This window comes from Dipodomys merriami, unplaced genomic scaffold (genome assembly GCF_024711535.1).
Source record: "Dipodomys merriami isolate MVZ:Mamm:240054 unplaced genomic scaffold, mDipMer1.0.p SCAF_16, whole genome shotgun sequence".
NCBI lineage: Eukaryota > Metazoa > Chordata > Mammalia > Rodentia > Heteromyidae > Dipodomys > Dipodomys merriami.
The window spans coordinates 3,337,465-3,352,327 of record NW_027202937.1 but is presented as its reverse complement, the minus strand read 5'-3'; the positions used below and the strand labels follow the sequence as shown (position 1 = coordinate 3,352,327).

The following is a 14,863-nucleotide window of genomic DNA, read 5'->3' as shown; positions in this document are numbered from 1 at the left end:
CTCCTCCCAGCCCGGCCCCGCTCGCGTCCCGCTCGGTGCCCGCCCTCCCCCGCCCGCCCGGCCGGGCGCGCGCGGCGCGGAGCCGATTACATCAGCCCGGGCCTGGCCGGCCTCGTGTTCCCGGAGCCGCGGCTGCCGGAGCCGGGAGCCCGGGGCCGCGGGCGGCGCCCCTCCCCCGCCTGCCCTCCGCGGGAAGGTGACCTCCCGCGGCCGCCCCGGCCCGGGGACCCTGACGACCCCTCCCCCCAGCCCCGTTTCTTTACTAGCGAGTGGAGGGATCCTTAGCACCCCCTCGACCTTCGCTTCTCTCGGCCCCTCCTGCCCCAGAGGCCAGAGAGAGAGAGAGAGAGAGATGGGAGCTGTCAGAAGCGGGGGTGCCAGATCCCACCCTGTGCCTTGTGGAAACTGTAGAAAGTCCCGACTTGGTGGCCCGGGGCTTCTCCCTCTCCCACCGCCGTTTCGAGGGAGCTGTGCGAAGCTTTTGTGGGGGTCAGTGGAGGGTAAAACCCCACCCCCTCCGTTCCCCCTTTTGAAACGGGCTGCGGCCCGTTCCTGCCCCTTTGGCAGGAGCCCCTGCAGGACGGGGCGCTGGAGCAGGTGGTTTTTCAGAACTCCAAACTTGCTGCTCCGAGCCGCCGAGCCTCCCTCTCCCTCCGCTCACAAGGGCAGGGTCCCCTTGGAGAGGACACCAGGAGGAAGGAAATGGGCAGGGGTCCCTGTGCAACCCGAGTTCCTCAGACCCTGGCACAAAGGGCCTTGGCTCGAGGCCTCCCAGAGGGGAGGAGGGGCAGGAGTGGCTGGCCGGCCACAGCGTGACCTTCAGAGGCCCCCAGAGAAGGACACCTGGCCCCTCCCTGCCTAGAACCGCTCCTCCTGTGGGTTCCCGCCCCCCCCCCCCAGCCTGAGAGGGGGCACAAAGTTGCTGTTCCCTTTCCTCACTGGGGCTCTGGAGGAGTGGATGGTCTAGGGAGAATGTTAGCCTGGATTGTGGGGACGGGTGGAGGCTGAGGTGGAGAAACCAGGGGGTTGTGGGGGGGGATTGCGCTCCAGTGGGAGCCTCATCCAGCTGGGAGCTGGGGGGACTGTTATCTTTCCTCGAGAGAGACTTCCTCTGACCTTGGCCACCAAGGCAAGGCTGGGGGACGTGGGTGGGCTGCCTTGGGGCAGTGAGGGGGGGGAGGAAAAAGAGAGAGAGGGAGACTGTGGGATTTCCTCCCTGGGGAAGTTGAGGGGTCTGCTGCAGGGGTGTGGGGGGGTGTCTGGGAAGTGAGGCCCCTCAGGAAAGGCTGGAAGCCTTTGCCTCCTTACTCTTGTGTGGTCCACGTGGGGTGCTGTTGACCTTCACAGATTTGGGGATCTGGTGAGAGTGGGAAGGGCTGGGACAAAACAGGCACCCCGGGGGAGGAAAAGACCACCTTGGAGTTCCTGTCCGGGTGAGGGGGGTGTTGGGGTCAAAGTGGAAGTGTGTGACCCGCAAGGTGTTGGAAATACATCCAGGCTCCCGGGAGAAAAAACGAGACTCTCCCCTCCCCCTGGTCCCTGCTCCCAGACTCGTCTCCTCTAAGCCACCTGTAGGTGTGCTGTGTGCTCCTGAGAACTGGAAGCGTTTGGGTGGGGGAGGGTGGCTGGTGCCCTTCGGTCCCCTGCACCCCCTCCCTCCCGACACCAGCTCACCCTGGTATTTGTCATGTCAGCAGGAGAAGGTCACCATGTTGTTTTTCTCGCCCCCAGTCCTTCCTTCCTGCCCCAGTCCAAATTTGTCCTCCTATTTGACCTTAATACTTACCCATGGCTTTGGACCAGGCCCTTGGGGTGGTAGTGAGAGCAAGGGAGAGCAATGTGGGGGAGAGACGGGCACCTGGACAGTGCAAAATTCTAGTGTGTTCCTCCTGAACTGTGAGCACCCCACATCTGGTAACTTCTGTGGCTTGAACCGTGGAGGAAGCCATGAGTGGTGGGAGCACTCGGGGTCTGCAGGGACCCCCCGACGATTCCCCTTGCAACTCAGAAGGCCTGGAAAAGCCAGAAGCCGGGGGCCTGGGAGGAAAGCTCGCAGGGGGAAGGGGACCCAAAGGCTGGGCCCTTGCTCCCCGTCCTTGCTCATGTCCCTGTCTCTGCCCATGCCAACGTCTTGCTCTTTGTTTTGTCCTCAGTGGTCCCAGGCTGCACCCATGGCAGAAGAACAGAAAACCCGTGAAGGTGAGTCCCCTGGTTCTTGGTTGGGGGGGGTTCCCCTGTCACCCCCTGAGTGTGCATGGAGAGACTTGATGCTTTTCAGAGTTGTGAGTCGTTGGGTGTGTATGCAGGAGTTGGGGGGGGGCAGCAGGTTAACCCTTCTGTTTCTTAAAGCTCTTCCCTGTTCAGCTCTCTACTAGAAGTCAGACTTGTTGCTTTTTTTCCTTCTACTTCTGCCAAGTACACTTTTCTCCAGAGAGATTGAATGCAGACCAGGAGGTGTGGTGTTCAGGGATTCCAGATGTCAAGAGAGGTGTCCCTTGTTCCTGAGCTCCCAAGGGAGGATGTATGTTCAGTGCCATTTCCTACCCAGCTATGGGCCATCTGTGGGGTCCGTGGCTCTTTCCCTGTGAGCTGGAGATACCAGGGGGAGGCAGATAACCTAACGGGCCGCGGGACCCTCTCCCACCCCCCACTCCACGGCATTTTGTGTTCTTCTGAGATTGGAGAAAGCCCTTGTGGACTGCCTTGGCTGCTGTGAACTTCCCTTCTGGGCCAGCAGAGGGCGCTGTATCTCCCATGCGCCCCGCCCCCCCTGCCCAACCCGAGACTCTGCCTGCCTTTTGTTCCAGTGTGGTTTGGAGTATGGGGATCCTCCCATTTCTCTGGGGACGCCCTGGCTCTCCTCAGCACTGAGTGTGGCCTCTGCTCCAGCCAGCAGCTACTCCTCCAGGCTGCCCACCCGCCCTCTGAGGAAGGAAGGCCCTAGGGTCTTCCTGTAGGCCAGCTTCTCTGACCCAAATCCAGTGTGGCTGCAGTAGCCGCCAGGGGTGGCAATGCCCAGCCGGTTCTGCTTCCTCCTCCCCCACTCCAGGAGCCCTTTCCTTGGCCCAGGGCCTGGCTTTGCGCCACTCCCTGGCCTGTGCCACGGACAGTTCCCTACTCCAGTGTGCCACCCACCCCCTTTGGCTTCCCAGTGGTCTCTGTGGTCTGGGAGAGGCAAGACAAATGGTCTTTGTTTGCTGGAGAAAAGGTTGGCTGCCGTAAATAAGGAAAACCACGGAAGCCTGATGTTGGAGGAGTGCGTGTAAGCGTGCAGCCGGCCCAGGACAGCTCTGCTGCAGGAGGCAGCCCCTGAACGGTGGTGGCCAGGCTGCCCCCTTCACTTCCCCTGGGCTTTGGGAATTCTAGGGAGAAGCTTTTAAAAGGAATTCTCAGTCCAGATTGTTTCATCTTCGACTCCTAACCCCATTCATTGCTCAGGCCAGACCTTTCTGCTGTCTTCCTGGGTAGGGTTACAAACATGGACCACCTCTGTCCCCGTGTCGTGAAATATCAGTTTAAAAATCCTAGCTACTCAGGAGGCTGAGATCAGAGGATTGCAGTTTGAAGCCAGCCCAGGCAGAAAAAGTCTGTGAGATTATCTCTGATTAACCACCAAAAAAAAAAAAAGCTAGAAGTGGAGGTATGGCTCAAGTGTTAAAAGCACTAGCTTTGAATCAATGAGCATCCAAGCCCTGAGTTCAAGCCCCAGCACCAGTGTGTGTTCGTGTGTGCATGCACACACACGCACATACACACACAGAGGAATTCTGCATTCATTATCTTGTTCAGTTTTGTTATTTTGTTCAATTTAGACTTTGCCTTCTGGTCTCATTGACTGTTTTTTGATCATGCTTTGCTTTGACTTAACCCCCTTGAGGGTAGAGAAGAATGCTTGGGTGTCCCACTGTTCTTTTGTGGCTTTCTCCTCACTCCTTGACTCCTCAAGTCTCTCCTAACCAACCTGTTACATTCATATCCCTGGCTCTGATCTTCCTTCACACTTTCAGAAAACACACTTTGGAGGGGGAGCAGGGGGGAAACTTGGTGACGGCCCTAGGCGTTCAGAAGGCTACAGTTGTATGGGATGTGCATTTAATGCCTGGTGAGCTTCCAGACTTGGTGTCACTCAGAATAAGACAACTCTTGTTCTCAGGCCTGGTGATGGGAGACAAAGCTCCATGTCTCAGCTTTTCCCCGTGTCTTTCGAGATCAGGCTGACCTCCTTAGATGAGCCACGCTGGCTGCCCAGAGACAGGACGAGCCCAAGGTCACATCTAGTCAGCCTGGGCCTGGGCCCCCAGGCCAGCTGGGCTTTTGGTCTTGTCTCCAGAGCAGGGGACTCATTTTAGGGACAGGCATGTTATGTGGCAGTAGCCGGGGTGTGATGGGGAGTGGCAGGCTGGGCCTGCAGTTTGGAGCAGTCTTGCTGGAGTCCGGCATTTATTTATTCTCAGGGGCCCCACCCCTGTGGCCCAGAATTACCCTTTCATGCTCTGGTGCACTCAGGCTCTGCGGTCAGCCTGGAAAGCTGTCTTTACCCTGTTCTCCAGATCAGCTTCTAGAAACACTGGGCGGGTGCTTGCAGCGGCGGCCCTGTTTTTTCCATGATGTAAGCAGTCTGCCCTCTGGGGCGGGGTTATCGGTGGTTGGCAGGGCCTGCGGAGCGTGCCCGCCTCCTTCACCTGTTGATACCTCCCGAGCCCTGGTCTGGAGAGGGAGCCTGGCAGGTGGCAAGGTGCCTCCTCAAGTTCTATCCTTGGGCTGGATGTCGTCTTAGGAAGGCTTGGATGTCAAAGCCCAATAATTTGTCACTCTGGCAGTGCGGCCTTCGGCAGATTTCAGAGCCTCTCTGAGTCTCTCTAAGCTTCTAGTTCTCCATTCATAACATAAGTAATACCACGTGGGGAGTATCGAGCAACTGTACACAGTACCCCAGCACATAGTAACTGCTCAGGAAGTAATGCTAGCCAATAGCAATGGCTGAGGGAAAGCACAGAGTAGCTTGCCAGACCTGGCTGTTCCTCCTGGCCCACAAAGCTTAGAGCCACCCCAGCAGGTGCGCCCATAGTCGGACTGCCCGCTGGTGTCACCTTGAAGCAGAGGATCAGATGGACCTTGAATAGCTTGAGATCTGTGGAGTGAACACCAGCCTTTACCTATGATAGGGGTGGAACACTTAGGGAGGGGCTTCCATGCAGCGGGAGGGCATTCAGTTAGATATTGGAAGGACTGACTTGGTAGTGAGTAGCCCTCAGAAGCCCCAAGGAGGAGGAAACTGGCAGAATTGAGTAGAGATCACTTTTGGTAGCACCTGTGGGCTCACCCGTCTTTCCCTCCTCCCCGACCCTACGCAGTGGTGAAGTTCATGGAAGTCTACCAGCGCAGCTACTGCCGTCCGATTGAGACCCTGGTGGACATCTTCCAGGAGTACCCCGATGAGATCGAGTACATCTTCAAGCCGTCCTGTGTGCCCCTGATGCGCTGTGGGGGCTGCTGCAATGACGAGGCTCTGGAGTGTGTGCCCACGGAGGAGTCTAATATCACCATGCAGGTGGGCGCCTGCGGGACTGGGGTCGGGGATGGGCACAGGGAGGGATGTCAGACTTTGGGAGAGGTGGTCTGGGCCCCTTCTTCTTCCTCAGAAGCTCTTGGTAGTTGGAGCCTGGCCCAGCTCCTGCCTCTGAGTCAGGGGCCAGGGTGGAGAAGAATGAGGCGGGGTCTTGTCTACTCGGGGAAGAAGACTCTGCCGTGTTCCCCAGTCATGGACTATTACCTCCGCCTCCTTGATCTTTGCCTGCTGGGCTCCGGAGGGGCTGATGCTCGAAACCAGAGCTCTTCCTTCTCTTCGTCCCTTGGAGAGAGTCTGCAGGCTCTCTCTGCAGGGGGGGGGGGTTCGGTTTGGAATGCTGGATGAGCCTGGTCCATGAAGAACTGAAAGCCCATCACTGGGTGCTGTGTGGTGCTGTGTGTCTCAGCCTAGACAGGGTGGAGAGTGGGTGAGAGCTGTAAGACATAGGGGGTGGGTGGCCTTTGGGTAGCTGCTAGGTTCAGGGTAAGGCCTTGGGGGGGGTGGGGGGGGGAGAAAGGAGGAGTGGGGATGGAGAATGGTGAAAATCCAGGACCTGAATTCCCAGCCTGGCCAACCTGTAGCCATCTCTGTCCTTCAGAGGAGCCGAGGCTCCCTGAGGCCAGCTGGGCTGGTGGAGTTGGGGTGGCCTGAGGCTCCTTCCTGCTAGAGCCCTGGTCGCCCTGCCTCCACAGCCCACCTTGCTCTGTAGAACCCCTGAGGGCTAAGCGGCAGGAGCCCAGGGGTATCCCATCTGGGTCTGGCTGGCTGGGTCACTAACCTGTGGATCTGCTTCCCTCCCCTGCAGATCATGCGGATCAAACCTCACCAAGGCCAGCACATAGGAGAGATGAGCTTCTTACAGCACAGCAAATGTGAATGCAGGTGAGGATGGGATCACTCACCCATGCACCCATTCATCATTTATCCAGCAGACCACCAACAGCTGTGATCTGTGCAAGGGTTAAGCATGTTGCCCACATCTAGAAAATGGGTACAATAGTTGCATGTACCTCGTAATTTTGTTACAAGTTGTTTAGCTGCTCAAGGGATTAAAACAATGTTTCAGTCTTGTAAGGTGGCTCAGTGGTAGAGTGCTTGTCTAGCATGCATGAAGCCTTCCGTTTGATTCCTCAGTACCACATACACAGAAAAAGCTACAAGTGGCACTGTGGCTCAAGTGGTAGAGTGCTAGCCTTGAGCAAAAGAAGCTCAGGACAGTGCCCAAGCCCCGAGTTCAAGCCCCAAGACTGGCAAAAAACAAAAAACAACAACAAAAAAAGAAACAACGAAACACTATGTCCAGATTTTATTGCTAATATTATTATTATCATTACTATCCTTGTAATTATCAAAACCACCTTAATTCTTTTCTTTCTCTCTCTCCTTCTCTACCCAATGCAGACCAAAGAAAGATAGAGCAAGGCCGGAAAAGTAAGTGGCCATGACATTCATACTTCTCCCTCCCCTTGGCCAAGTTGTCTTGGTTTGCTGCTTTTGGCTTCCTCTGCCCCGGGCTCTGATGGCCTCCAGGGGTCACTGAGGTGGTCTGGTTGGGGATCGGATTGTGGTGGCAGCTGTGGGACAGAGTCAGTTTCCGGCTTCCGGGCTCCAGGTGTAGTGAAGAAATCCAGCCTGGAGCCTGGGGCTTCCTTGACAGTATTGCTGCCTTGCAGCACTGAGGTGCTGTTGATTCCCTGTGTGCCGGGTGGACAGGGTGAGCGCCAGCTCCCCTGGCTCTGGAGGGAGGGAGTGGGCATCAGAGAAGCCAGCTTTGGTGACCTGTTTGGATGGCGAATGTGGCGGCGCAGTTGGGTTTGGGGCGGCGCCGGGTTTCTTGGTGCGTGGTTCCTAGAGCAGCAGACACCAGCCCTGTCTGCGATGGAGGCAAAGTAGCAGTGTTGGCCCTGGCCTCTGGCTTCCGGTTGCTCCACATGGAAGGTTGGGTCAGGACAGGACAGGCAGGGGACACCTGTGAGGTTGGTTTTCAGGGAAGGAGAGGCTGAGAGAGAGAGTACCCATGCCTTTCCCCTTCCTCTTCCTGTCTGATGCGCCCTGTGAAGTCCCTAAGTCTCAACCCTGCTGTCCCTTCCAGCCTCCGGGACAGGACAGAGCAGTGGTCTGGGAAAATAGTCTCGATGAGAGAGAGAGAGAGAGAAAGAGAGAGAGAGAGACAGAGACACAGAGAGAGACAGAGACAGAGACAGAAAGAGAGAGACAGAGACAGAAAGAGAGAGAGAGAGAGCACACGAGCGCATGCAAGCAAACAAGCCAGCATGCATGCAGAGGCCCGCTTCCTTCCATCCTTCCAGTACATTTTCCTACAGGGGACAGACTCACCTCTGCCCAGGACCCTTCTCCTCTTCCTCCTTCCCTGTGACAGACATGCTGAGGAGCGCTCTCTGGGGCCTGGCAAGCTCAGAGAGTGCGGATTCCCTGGAGAGGCACAGGCTACATCCTGTCCCCCTTATCTATGCCCCTTAATGCCTGCTTTGCCCTTAGAGAAATCCAGGGGCTCTGCCTGGGCTCAGACAGGCTGCACGAGAACTGGCTTCTCAGTGCCCCAGGGGTCCCTGGCCTCCTTCCCTTCCCCTAACCAGGCCACCCCTATCAGGGCTCTGAGTTAGCCAGCCCCTGCAGGTTAGGGCTGGGCAGACTTGGGTCTTTCATGTCCTGCCCTGGGTTTTGTGCCAGCTCCCAAGGAAGCTGCTCTCCACCTCCCCCCCCCCCAGGGGCCCCCGAGGCAGGGCCTCTGCAGGGATCCCTTGCTGTTGTCCTTGGAAGACACTTGAAGCACAGCCTGTCCCCCTCTCCTCCATCAGACCAGGAATCTGACCTCAATGTCTACCTTTTATGGCCTCTTGGCCTTCAGGGCCACAGGCCTGCTGAGCAGAGAACCTTCCCGAGGGGCTTTGTACCTTGCCAGAGTGGAGAGCCCCCCATGTGCATAGCGGCCCTTTGATCCTGTGCCATGCACAGTCTCTGCTTCCCACCCAGAGCATGCCAGTAGGCTGGGCAACAGGAGGAGGAGGAGCTGCGGGGTGCATGAGTGCCCAGCCTTCGCCAAAGCTGCCTGTCTCACCTGCTGCCAGCCCCGGGGCTCGGCCTGCGTCCTGCCCCCACGGGGCTTCTTTTGCTCTCCTATCCCTGCTTGTTCTCTCTCTGTCTGTCTCTGTTATTTTATTTTCCAGAAAATCAGTTCGAGGAAAGGGAAAGGGGCAAAAACGAAAGCGCAAGAAATCCCGGTATAAATGCTGGAGCGTGTACGTTGGTGCCCGCGCTCTGCTGTCTAATGTCCGGGGGTCTCCCTGGCCTCCAGTCAAACCCCCTGCCTGCAGCTCCCCATAACCCTGCCCTCCCTCCCGTGGTCTTCCCCAGCTCTTGCCCTTCCCTCCTCGCCTCAGTGTCTCTCTCTCTCACTCACTCCACTAATGAGCACCAATGGGGAGACTCTGTGGTGTTGCTGGTCCAGGGTTAACACCCAGGGCATGGTGGGGGTTGGGAGGGGTGTCCTGGGCCTGGAAGACTCAGGGAGGGTGCTTTGGCTGGGCACCAACTTTCTCTCACCCACTGGGCGCTGGTGGCGGGCCCATGTTGGCATGGGTGCTGGGCATTGGGGCCGCTCACCCAGCAGGCTTCCTCTGCTCTGGGCTTCTGCGCTTTCTGGAAGCTGAGAGCGAAGGGCGTGCAGACCTGGTGTGAGGAGGGAGTGTGATGGCGGTGGGGAAGGGCGGGGCCTGCAGGAGGAGGAGCTTGGGGGGGGGTCAAGCAAGGCATGGCTGCCCCTCTTGTTCTGACTCCAGGGCCCTGGTTTCTCAGTGCTTCTGGCCTGCTGGAGGCTGACTCACCCTACTCCAGCCCCACGCAAGGTGCCCACAGTGTCTCCCTGTATGGATGCTGTGTCTTTTGGGTTTGGAGATGGGCCCTGTAGTCCCAGTGGCCTGGTTGCTGGCCAAAGTGCCTGGATTGCCTTCCCATCATGCCCTCTGCGGGCCCTCGTGTGGTAGAAGGGCCAGGGCTTCCATTTTCCCCCCGGGGAGATCTCATGTCTCCTCCTCCTCCCCCACCCCCCCAGGTGAAGAGTGTGAAGTGTGGTCTTTCAAGGGCAGCAGCAGCCGCTGGGGCCTGATGTCAAGTGGACATGAGCACACGTGCCCCATGTCCTTCAGGGCATAGCACCGCCCCTTCCGGCAGCCCTCTCCTGTACTCTCTGCCCGCCTGCGCCCTCCTCTTCCTGTAGACAGGCGTCCTGGCCAGTGCCGCCTCTTTTCGCGCTCTCTCTTCCTCTGCTGCAGCGCTCTGATCCTTCCAGGGCGTGGAAGGGTGTGGGGGCCGCCCAGAGAGGGTGTGGGGGGCCACAGTGGACATGGCAGGGGTGTTGCATGGGGTTTTTTTTTCTTCTCTCTCTCTGCTGATGCTCTAGCTTAGATGTCTTTCCTTTTGCCTTTTTGCAGTCCCTGTGGGCCTTGCTCAGAGCGGAGAAAGCATTTGTTTGTACAAGATCCGCAGACGTGTAAATGTTCCTGCAAAAACACAGACTCGCGTTGCAAGGCGAGGCAGCTTGAGTTAAACGAACGTACTTGCAGGTTGGTTCCCAGAGGGCGAGCGAGTCAGAAAGGCACATTGAAGACATGGGATGAGAGAGAGAGCGTGAGCGAGAGAGAGAGAGAGAGCGAGAGAGAGAGAGACACCATACACAGAGCATGCCTGTTGAGGGGCCAGCTGCTTGCTCGGCTTCTAGCTGCTGTCCCTGCCTGGTGGCTGCCGTCTTCGCTGCTCCTGAAGCCCTGGGGTTGTGCGGGCCCTGTTCTGGCAGGGCTGCTCCGAGGTGGCCCTGGCTGTCTGAGTGGGTAGTCCAGTGGTGTGGACGCCAGCTGTGTGTCGTGTCCTGTGGTCCTGCTGTTCGTGGCTGTTGCCGATGTGGTTGTGCTGTCTCCGATGCTCATGCTGAGAAACAGTCCTTCCAGGTGGATGTCTGCAATGAGGAAGCGTTCTTGACTTCAGCACTGCCTCTGACGTGGGCCTTGTACCCTGGAGGCTTCTCCCTGAGGACAGGCCGTGTCCCCTTAGACTGGGGCTCCCTGAACAGGTCTTTACTGTTCTTCTGCCCATGGTAGATGACTTGGCATCTGAGATAACCAGATTCCTTTATCCTGCACCACAATGTCAATCTGCATGGCCTCCACCTTTCCAGGTGTCCCCCCTAGTGGTTGGAGGGAGAGGCTGTACCCACTACCGCCACTAACTGCCAACTCCTCCAGCCTGGGCCCCAGGTGTCTGTGGTGGGGCCAGGTGCGTGGCTGAACGCACAGCAGCTGGTAGTCTTCAGACGCCTGGATGGGTGTCTGGATGATGTGTGCCCGGTGGGTCTCTCTGGTGGGGAGAAAGCAAGGTCTTGACATTTGAGGGCTTTCTGGTTGTGTGAGCTGACTCCAGCTGGGTTTGGGAATTCCAGTTCCTGGGACTCCAAACCAGGACTCCCTTCCTCAGTAGCAGGGAGGGGAACACGCGAGAACGTTCTTGGAGGTTGACTGATGCCACGACTTGTGTCCCCAGCCCAAGTTTACCCGTAGGCCGGGGGCCGGCGGGCGGCGGGGCCTGCCACTTGCCAGGCAGCTCAAGCCCGACCAGCTCCACAGGGAACAGATGGTCTCTCTCCTTCCTAACGCCCCACACCCCTCCAAATCCCCTCTTCTGGGAGTCTCCTGTCCCCCGGGCAGCTCCCCTCACTGGCCACCACACCCCCTCCACACTCGCTGTTCCCCAAGTCTGTCCCTAAAACCTGAGCTGACAAAACTGCAGGTCTCCCCTCTAACCATGTCCAGCCCTATTAGGGATAACGCCGTTCCTCAGTACTTGTCCACTCGTTGCTTTGTGAGGTGTTTCCATGTCTGTCCTGTTTCACGTGGGCCACAAAACTCCAGTGGGCATGGGAGTGGCAGGGGGTCCCTGAGTAGAGCTGCTGCTTCCACAGGGCTCCCCAAGGCCAGGCGGGGCCTCTCCCTCCTACTGGGGCTTCTGTTGGGCAACCTCATCTTTCTTGTCCTCCACTCCTGCAGCGCAGGCCTGTCCTCCCAGCCCTAACCCCGTCCTTTGCTGTGTGTCTCAGGTGTGACAAGCCAAGGCGGTGAGCCAGGCTGTGGGAAGGAAGGAAGCCTCCCTCAGGGTTTCGGGAACCAGACCTCTCACCAGGAAAGATTGATCCAGAACGACTAACCACACCACCACCACCACCACCACCACACCCGTCACCAGTCACCACGGACAGAACAGTCCTTAATCCAGAAACCTAAACGAAATGAAGGAAGAGGACACTGCGCAGAGCACTCTGGGTCCCAAGGGCAGGATGCGTTCCCTCGGCCGGGACCCAGCTCGGTCCCTCTTGGATTGGATTTTTGTCATTTCATTGTTTTGTTTTTTTTTTTCTTGCTGCTTAAATCACCGAGCCTGGAAGATTAGAGAGAGTTTTATTTCTGGGATTCCTGTAGACATACCCACCCCACACCCATACATTTATATATATATATTATATATAAAAGTAAATATATATATTTTATATATATATAAAATATATATATTCTTTTTTAAGTTAACTGTGCTAATGTTATTGGTGTCTTCACTGGATGTATTTTGACTGCTGTGGACTTGAGACGGGAGGCGATCCCACGTCGTGATGGGTCAGGATGGAAGGAGCGACTCTGGAGCGATCTTCTGTCCCTCTGAGGGAGGCGGCGGCCCTCTCTTCTCCTTGGGAATGAATGCGCAAAGGCCAGGGTCTGGGGGCAACTTCCAGGAACATCGACAAACCCAACCCTGGGCCTGAGCCTCTACCCCAAGGCAATCAGGACAGAAAGACAGATGGCAGAGAGCAGGGACAAGGATGCTGGCTCACCCCAGGACTTTGGGGGAGCCTCAGGAGAATGGCGTGCTTTGTGGATACCTGCCACATGCTGCGAGGGCATCCTGTCCCCCAGTTTCACCCCCCTGTCCCCCTCCCCCCGCCCCAGGGGCACTGCCCAGAAGAGCCCAGGGTCTGGGCAGCCTTTTCTGTTCTCATTGCCGCCCGACAGGCGTCCTGGCGAAGAGAACAGACTTTGGTGGAAGAAGCAGCCTGTGATGGTCACTCTTCCCCAGACCCAACCTCCTCTCCCTGCCCTGCTTCCCAGACTGCTGTCCAGGTGGCCTTCATGTCCTCAGACCGTTGAAACCACTAGTTCTGTCCCCAGGAGACCTGGCTGTGTGTGTGTGTGTGTGAGTGAGTGGGTGAGTGTGTGAGTGGGTGAGTGTGTAGCCCTCCCTCTCCTCTCCCCACTCCTTCCCGAAGCACAGAGAAGATGGCCAGGCCCGCCTGCCCATCTGCGGAGGCAGAGAAAAGAGACAAAGTGTTTTATATGCGGTACTTATTTAATATATCTTTTTAATTAGAAATTAAAAACAGTTAATTTAATTAAAGAGTAGGGTTTTTTTCAGTATTCTTGGTTAATATTTAATTTCAACTATTTATAAGATGTATCTCTTGCTCTCTCTTGTTCTCTCTCTCTTTCTCTTGCTCTCTCTCTCTCGCTCTCTTGCGCTCTTTGTTTGTACCGGTTTGTGTGTATGAAATTCGTGTTTCCAGTCTGTCTCTGCCTGATCGGTGAAAGTTACTAGCTTACTCTGGGCAGACATTTAATACTGCTAACACTCAGCTCTGCCCTTCCTTTCCCCAGCTTCTCACCACACATTCCTTCGAAATAAGGTTTCAATATACATTTACATACTATATATATATTTGGCAACTTGTGTTTGTATATAAATATATATATATATATATGTTTATGTATATATGTGATTCTGATAAAATAGACATTGCTATTCTGTTTTTTATATGTAAAAACAAAACAAGAAAAATAGAGAATCCTACATACTAAATCTCTCTCCTTTTTTAATTTTAATATTTGTTATCATTTATTTATTGGTGCTACTGTTTATCCGTAATAATTGTTGGGGGGAAAAGATATTAACATCACGTCTTTGTCTCTAGTGCAGTTTTTCGAGATATTCCGTAGTACATATTTATTTTTAAACAACAACAAAGAAATACAGATATATCTTAAAAAAAAAAGCATTTTGTATTAAAGATTTTAATTCTGATCTCAGAACTCCTCTTGGTCTTTCTCCATTGAATGTGCAAAGGTCCCGGTGTGTAGTTGTGGGCACCCCTTCTGTCTTCTGCTCTGGCCAGAGCCTTACCATCCTGTTCAGGTTGGGCCTAGGGGTACGGGTCCATTTCTAGCTCGATCTAAGAGATGGGAGCAGTGGGGGATGAGTGGAAGGGACTTGTTGCTTTAGCCAAGGGACCAAGCAGCTGTTGCAACAGATCAAGGGGCCCGGCCCTTGTGGAGGAAGGATCTGGCCCTGTTTCTGCTGGCCTTCCCTGAGTGGGTTTTGGTTTGGTCTTACCTCCTGTAACCAGCTGGGCAATGTTTAGGTCTTACCTGCTGTAACCAGCTGGGCAATGGGAAAGGGTTCTTCTAGGGTACTGAGACCCTAGGGTGCACTTGGTTTTAATTTCTGCGTGTTGAGTTCCTGGAACCACAGCTCTGCTTGCTCTAGATGGGGCCCCCGGCTCTGTCTTGCTGTAGATCTTGCTGTGCTGGGCCTGGGGAGAGTGGACCTTGTTGGGTCTTGGGCATGCTGAGCAATGGGTCAAATCTACTTCCTCTCATCTGTCATTCTCTCAACCATAAGTAGGGCTAGTCACTGTGCTGTATAGCCTAGGCTGTTCTTTTAGAATAAAGTGATTTGACCCCCGAAAGATCTGGAGAGGTTGAGGGGGTGAGAGATACAGAAGTATAAGTTTATGAGTGGAAAAAAATGCTTCAATGCCAGTGCTGCTGGCTCATGGCTGTCATCCTGGCTACTTCAGAGGCTGAGATCTTGAGGATCTCAGTGGGAAGCCGGCCTAGAAAAGAAAGTTTGTGAGAACTCTTATCTCCAATTGAGCACCACCCCCTTCCCCCAAAAAAACCTTAAAGTGGAGCTGTGATTCAGGTGGTAGAGTGCTAGCTTTGAGCAAAAGAAGCTCAAGGACAGTGCCCAGGCCCTGAGTAAAAGGCCCAGGACCAGCATGTGCATGCGTGTGCATTGCAACAGATCATACACATGCATGCGCGCGCGCACACACGCACGCACACACACACACAATGTCTCAAATGTGCTGGAGGCATCAGACCTAGCTTTGGGGGGGTTGGAGGTGTCTTATGATTTCCAGGCTGCTCTGTAAAGAAGACATGGGTGGCAAATCAGGGTTGAGGC

At 55.6% G+C, this 14,863-nt stretch overlaps 1 protein-coding gene across 2 annotated transcripts; it reads left to right on the top strand.

Moving 5' to 3' along the window:
* The first annotated feature begins 1,106 nt into the window (after positions 1-1,106).
* On the top strand, positions 1,107-13,707 carry Vegfa (vascular endothelial growth factor A). Of its 2 annotated transcripts, XM_070023650.1 has the most exons (8): positions 1,107-1,129; positions 2,154-2,199; positions 5,355-5,551; positions 6,375-6,451; positions 6,971-7,000; positions 8,758-8,829; positions 10,021-10,152; positions 11,676-13,707. In XM_070023650.1, exons 2-8 carry the CDS (start codon positions 2,172-2,174, stop codon positions 11,695-11,697), a joined length of 558 nt encoding a protein of 185 aa, XP_069879751.1. In that variant the 5' UTR covers positions 1,107-1,129; positions 2,154-2,171; the 3' UTR covers positions 11,698-13,707. The 2 variants fall into 2 exon arrangements, with proteins under 2 accessions (XP_069879751.1, XP_069879752.1); XM_070023651.1 differs by lacking the exons at positions 1,107-1,129; positions 2,154-2,199; positions 5,355-5,551 and having other exon boundaries at positions 6,098-6,451.
* The last annotated feature ends 1,156 nt before the right edge of the window (positions 13,708-14,863 follow it).